Below are 6,968 nucleotides of genomic sequence, written 5' to 3'. Positions count from 1 at the left end.
ACTGCTACTCCCCGTTTTGCGGAAAAATGTGAGGCGAAATCGGAATGTGGAAATGAAATAAGAAAGCGGAAACTTTCCGCCAAATTCGGTAAGGGTTGGGAGGTCTATCGGACCCCTTTGTGGGCCGGATGCAGAAATTTTCCAAAATTATTGATTTCCCTAAAATTACCCGAAGACAACCAGAATTTCGGGTAATTTCTGTCGCAGTGGGAACACAGGCAGCCTAGGCCTGGACCTGGACACGCCGGCCTTCTTTTGGCGGGCTTTGGCAGCACGCACGGACGACACCCAGCGTCATGACGTAGATGGCGCAGGTGGGCGGAGCCTGGCAGACGGCGGGGGAGCGGAGGCTGCGAGTTGGTGTCTGCGTTTCGCGGGATAGGGAGCTTTGGAGCGGCGCGGAGCGGCAGAGACTGAGATTTGACGCGGACCTCGCCTGGCGGCGGGCTCTGACTTGTTACCCGCTGTCTGACCCACCGACACCAGCTCACCCGGGAGCGTCCCCGCGTCCTCAAGCCGCTCGCGCAGGATGCCGTTGGCACAGTTAGCCGGACCCTGGCCCAAAGTGGACGTGGTTCACCTGGAAACTGAGGTAAATATTGCAGTCGACGGGGACATGCCTTGCTTGGAATGGGGGTCTAAAAGTCGCCCGAGGGCGGACGGTGGGCATTGACCGTGCGGCAAGGAGACCGCCACAACACCAGCTGGGGTGTCCGGCTGAGGTGATTGAATGGGAAACGATGCCGTCTGAGAAACTCTGAGTGTTTTGTGTGAAGGAGAGAGAATTCCATTGAAGTTGCGGTTGAAAGGGCTGGAGTGCTCCAGCTCGCACTTCTCAGCGGTGATTCACTGCAATTCCAGTTGAATTGTGCAAAAGCACTTTTCGGGCTATGTTGGATTGCTCACAGACGGCATTTATGAATAATCGAACCCATAAAACAGTAATTAAGTTTAACTTTGGAGATGCTGGTTATATTGGCAGGCTGTGGTTATAATTATAAACATTTAAAAAAAAATCGATCCTTGTAGTTCCTGTCAATATTTTGCTATGCGCTGTCAACATCACGTTTAGATTTTTCGAACTTCACTATTGTTGTTAATTTGTTGACTTTTGCACGAATAAACCAATGTATAACGCCTTTAAAGGGTCGCCATCTTTATGAACATTTTATCGGAATAACCCGATTAATTTTTCAATCGCTGGAAAATGAAATGACATTGACATTGAATATCTCGCATTACAGCATCAAAAAATGACACGAGAAAGAAAGAAAGGGATATAGCTTTTGTAATGGCATTGGATAAAACCTTTCATTGAAAGGATTAATGACCTTATACCCCGCAGCTACCAGGGGATTCCTCTTCCATGAGCATTGTTGTTCAGTCCAAAATACGAATAGTTACTACTTTGTAATATGGGAGCTCCCTTAATATGGAATTAAATCTGAAATCGAAGTACTGAAAAAAAGTACGTTTTACTACAGTGAGTAGAAGTGAAAGGTGGTGCATATGCCGGGTAGAAGTCCGACATAATGCACTTGGACAATGTTATTGCATTTTCCCAGAGAATAGCAGCCAGGGTTGAAAAATGCAGAGAGATCTCGAACTTGGGTAAAACGACTGAAACTGAATCAACGTCATCCTCGGGGAGGAAATATGATCCGGTGTAGTATCGTTGTAAACCATTACAGTTCATGTATTTTTCAGAGTTTGACTGAACTGTAGCAGAATTAAATGTTTTGTATTTTGCTAAATCTATTGAGTGATTCAATATATTCTTTTTGATCCAAATGGTATGCTCCAGAAATATCGTTCTAAACAAGTGCAATCGTTCGTTAAGGGGGAGGTGCAGCACAAATCTCATGGGCAGGTTATTCAGTTAACGATTATTTCTCTGAAGGACATGTGGTTTTAGTGCCCATTGATCTCGAAATCCTGCAATATTAAGGGTGTTCTTGAAACTGCAATGCTGACTACCTGGTAGAAATGTTCTGATATTATTATTTGATTGAATAAACTGCCAACACTAAATGAAATGTGGTTAATCAGCAACGTTGATAATTTGAAAGTCAAAAGGCATGTAACTGACATTGCATTTTTGTGTGGTTGACATTTCATGGAATAGGAACAGCTGTGGTCTGTATAATGGAAGGTCTTTGATGAAGCTACAAATAATATCATACTATTTTACTCCTTTCTAATATTCTGACATAAAAGACGTCCTGTGAGAATGCATGAAGGATATTAAATGACTAATCTTAGACATTCCTTTGGAATTGAGAATACATCCATTCCGGTTTTGTGGAGTTTGAAGGGGCTAAAGAGGCCATAGTTGGAACTGCTGATTCTTACCAGTGCGGCAGGTGGGTGGTTTGTTAGATGACATGGTTCCTTGCTTGTGCATGGGCTCAGAATGCTCATGAGGTGTGGCCTCAAGGTTCTCAATATCATCCTGAATGCTCCACCTTCAGTGTTCATGACCCACAGATACTCCCAAACATCAGTGAGAATGTTGCATCTCTTCAAGGAGGCTTCAAAAGCATCTTTAATATTTCTCTCTTGTCTGAATTGGGCATTTGAACAGTGTGATTTGCCCGACACAGCTGATTGAGTATAAATAGGACCTCCAGACTTGCGATGTTGGATTGGGAGAGAACATTGATATTATTTAGAATATAGACACAAAATGCTGGAGTAACTCAGCGAGACAGGCGGCATCTATGGAGAGAAGGAATGGGTGACGTTTCGGGTCGAGACCCTTCTTCAGACTGATGTCAGGGGAGTGGGCGGGACAGAGATAGAATGTAGTCGTAGACAGTAAGACTGGTGGGAGAACTGGGAAAGGGGAGGGGATGGACAGAGAGGGAAAGCAAGGGCTATTTGAAATTAGACTTCAAACTAACTTCAAACTTCAAGTTCTGTTCTAACTTCAAATAGCCCTTGCTTTCCCTCTCTCTCCATCCCCTTCCCAGTTCTCCCACCAGTCTTACTGTCTCCGACGACATTCTATATCTGTCCTACCTACTCCCTTGACATCAGTCTGAAGAGGGTCTCTACCTGAAACGTCATCCATTCCTTCTCACCATAGATGCTGCTTGTCCTGCTGATACAGTGTGGAAACAGGCCCTTCGGCCAACGGAGCCCACGCCGACAAAACATCACCCGTACATTCATTGTTATCCCAGTTTTGCATCCTACACGCAAGCCAATTGACCTACAAACCTGCATATATTTGGCATCATCTGAAGTTCTTTCCTACACATTGATATTATTTACGTCCGTGCAATGAATTTGAGGGAATTTGGAGACACAGAGTTCGTGTGGATATCTTTGAAGTACCTTGAGATTCTTGTTATATGTGGTCTGGGTCTCAAATGCTTTTCGGAGGGCAGGAATCACTGCTACCTGGTAGACCATGAATGATAACTTATGAAAAATAATAGCCCTTTAATTTTGCTTGTCACAAAATAAGTCCTTTTCAAGGCTACAGTAAACAGCTAAGAGAAAGCGATGCTACACTAAATGTAGTATCCAATATTATAAAAGTAACTTTGTAACTGCCTGTTGTAATTTTGAAATATTTTGGGGAAGCCAGCATGAGAAGCGTCTTGTGTAGAATCAGCAGTGAATGCATTACGATGTGGGTAAGTTATTTCACAATGGGAGTATTGCAAACAGATACCTAGTACAAGGATACACTTTCCTGAAAGTGGTATCATAGGTGATGAAGGAGACTTTTGGCCTGCTGGCCTTCATCAATAAGGGCATTGAGTATAGAAGGTGGGAGGTTATGTATTACAAGACATTGGGTAGGGTCAGGAAACATGTTATCAAACTGGAAAGAGTGCAGCAAAGACTGATGAGGATTTTGCCAGGACTTGAGGTCTGAGTTATACAGTGAGGTTAGGTAAATTGAGACTATATTCCTTGGAGTGTTGGAGACTTAGGGGTGATCTTGCAGAAATAAATAAAATCATGAGTGGACTAGATAGGGTGAATGCACAGAATCTTTTACCCAGGGTAGGGAAATCAAGAAACCTGAAATCAATCGTGAATCTGAGGGGCAACTTGAGCACACAGGAAGTGGTAGGTATATGGAACAAGCTGCTGATGAAGTGGTTGAGGCAGGTACATTAACATTTAAAAGACATTTGAACAGGCACATAGTTGGAAAGAGTTTAGAGAGATATGGGTCAAACTTGGGCAGATGGAACTCACATGGATGGGCATCCTGGTTGGCATGGATGAGTTGGGCTGAAGGCTCTGTTTTTGTGTTGTGTAATTGTGACTCCAGGTGTTGCTGTCACACATGTTTTTCAATTCCTTTTTCTAAAAATGCTAGCATATATTGGATATTCCTAATCACCCTTGATAAAGAGATGATAAGTCATGCTCGATCCTCTGAAGTCCTTTTGGTGAAGGTATTCCTACAGCACTATTGGGTTGGGAATTCCAGGATTTAGGCTCGCAGGCAATGAAGGAACCATGCCTGGGTGCTGTGCGACTTGCAGAACAGCCTACAGATGGTGATGTTCCCATAAACCTGCTCCTCGTGAGCTCTTTTTCGAGAAAGCCTGACGCTTGTCTGAATGTCACTTGTCGTATCAGCCCATGCCTGAATGTAATGTAGCTCTGCTGCATGCAAACTGCAACTGCCTCATTTGTTACGGAGTTGTGAATGGATTTGAGCATTATTTCATACCCAACTTGTGAACTGATGTTGGAAGGAAAGTCATTGATGAAGCAGCTCAAGGAGTTTGGGTCCAGGACTCTGCCTGTGAGCTCTGCAGCAAAGTCCTGGAGTGGGAGGGCTAACCGCCAACAATCGCTGCCACCTTCCTTTCGAGTACTTTAGGATCATTGGAGTGCTCTCTACTTGATGTCCTTTGATTTCAACGTTACTATGGTTTTTTGATGCCACATTTGGTTAAATGCTGTCTAAAAGTCAGGTTATTGCTGAATAAATTAGACGATGGGATTGTTGACACTGTCTTCTGTTGCATTGCTGCTGATTGAGAGTAGATAGTGGAGATCTGCCCCAGGTAGCGACAGTGTTCTGTTCCTGAGAATTGTTTACAACCTGAACAGTCTGCAAGTTGGAAATATGGCCACAAACTGAGTTCCCACATGCTGAAGATACTTGCAGCCCCACGGCAGTCAACAAACCCTGACCACTGGTGTCGCAAACACTCGTTCATATGTACTGGCTAGACACGTTGGGTATTCGTAAGCTGGGCAGGGCCTGTAATTAGCTGAATTGGATTTGTCCTGCTTTTTATGAACAGGTCAAACATGAATAATTTTCCATATTGTCAGGTGGATGCCGGTATTGTAGCTAGACTGGAGCACCATAACTGGATGTACAGCGAGTTCCAGAGTGCAGGTCTCCATTACTGCAGCTAAGATATTGTCTGGACCTGTAATTTTTGCTATATCCAGTGCTGTCAGCCACAAATCGAGCTTGGGTTTTCTGATGGGGTTCTTGCAGAGGGGGATTACTTAGTTCTGCCAATTGTATGCTGTTTCTATCTAACATATACTTACAATAGTACTAGGTTGTGATTTCACCAAGTTAATGACACACTCATAACTTACTCGATGCTGCTCCTGGTATGTCCTTCCTCATTGAAACATGTGTCTACTTTGTATGTAATGTTGGAGTGAAGGATAGAAAAAGTGTTCTTTCGATCCAATGAGTTTTAAAAAAAATTGTTAATTGCAATATTATGAGGGCAGGACTGATACCATTTTTAAGTTTACAAGTATCGAAGTTGCCTTTTCGTTTTTGTTATCTCAGGGAATTAAATGGCTCATTTGCCAAGTTTCTCTTATTGCATCTGTATATGAGATTACAGTAGCATTTAGTGCCAAATCTTTAATCAAATGTTTGGCTTTGACTCATTACAACATTCTCCCTAGGAAGTACAATTGTACCATCAATCTGATGTTTGAATTAATACATTTGATTATCCGAATCCAAGCTGATTTAAAAGCGAGGTTATTGGGGATTATATATGCTGTTTCATGTGTGTATTATATGTGTTCAATGCATGTGGCCATTATGATTTGTAAAACAAACTTAAGAATGGGCTGTTCTTAAGTCATTGCTTTGACTAATGGTGAAATGTAAGTCAGCAAGGTAATCTGTTTTTCAGCATGCATGCACATTTAACTTAAACTAAAACCATTAGGTACAAATGCATTATTTTGATTTAAATTTCATGTTCTTTCGAACTGCTGCTTCTTTGAAAATTGCAATTTGTGAATAATTAACTGATCATTCATAATTCTGGTTCATGCTGTGATATTTTGGTTGCTTTGCATCCATGCTTATCAAAACTTTTTTTTCTGATGATTATTCTGACTATTTTCTTTCCATAGATGCTGCCTGACTTTTGGCAATCTTTCCAGCTTTTACTGTTTCAGATTTTCAGCATTCACAGTTATTTAAAATATTCAGAATTTTTCCTGGCTTTTTCAGAAACATATAATTTTTAGTGTAGTTTAGAGATACAGCGTGGAAACAGGCCCTTTGGTCCACGGAGCCCACGCCGACAAAACATTACCCATACATTCATTCTGTTATCCCAGTTTTGCATCCTACATGCAAGCCAATTGACCTACAAACCTGCATATATTTGGGCATCATCTTCAGCTACCTTAATCACTGCTAACATTTTTAATTTTAATGCAACCATTATACCAAAAAGATGGTGGCTGCAATGCAGACCTTCTGAATTAACATCGCTCTCAAATTATGATTGCAATCAGCTAATTTTGATCTTTATTAATAGGCAAGATCTTTCCAGCTGAGTACCACTGGCTAGATTGGCTTCCTGCAGTTTCTCCACATACTAAATGCAACCTAAAGCAGGGTGGATCATTAGCATTTTGCCAGGGCTGTGGGAAATTATTTTAGGGTGTCGCATAAAGTGGGTCAGAATTTCTGTGCATAATTTATGGCAAGC

At 42.2% G+C, this 6,968-nt stretch overlaps 1 protein-coding gene across 2 annotated transcripts in view; it reads left to right on the top strand.

Moving 5' to 3' along the window:
* The first annotated feature begins 332 nt into the window (after positions 1–332).
* rps6ka1 (ribosomal protein S6 kinase a, polypeptide 1) overlaps positions 333–6,968 on the top strand; it is a 90,888-nt gene continuing 84,252 nt past the window's right edge. For both annotated transcript variants that reach the window (XM_078423330.1, XM_078423329.1), the window contains exon 1: positions 333–592. In XM_078423330.1, coding sequence (XP_078279456.1) covers positions 530–592 — 63 coding nt within the window. In that variant the 5' untranslated portion in view covers positions 333–529. The remainder of the gene's footprint in view (positions 593–6,968) is intronic.

Source organism: Rhinoraja longicauda, chromosome 27 (genome assembly GCF_053455715.1).
Source record: "Rhinoraja longicauda isolate Sanriku21f chromosome 27, sRhiLon1.1, whole genome shotgun sequence".
Lineage (NCBI taxonomy): Eukaryota > Metazoa > Chordata > Chondrichthyes > Rajiformes > Arhynchobatidae > Rhinoraja > Rhinoraja longicauda.
Note: the sequence above shows the minus strand (reverse complement) of the source record. Positions and strands in the feature narration are given on the sequence as shown.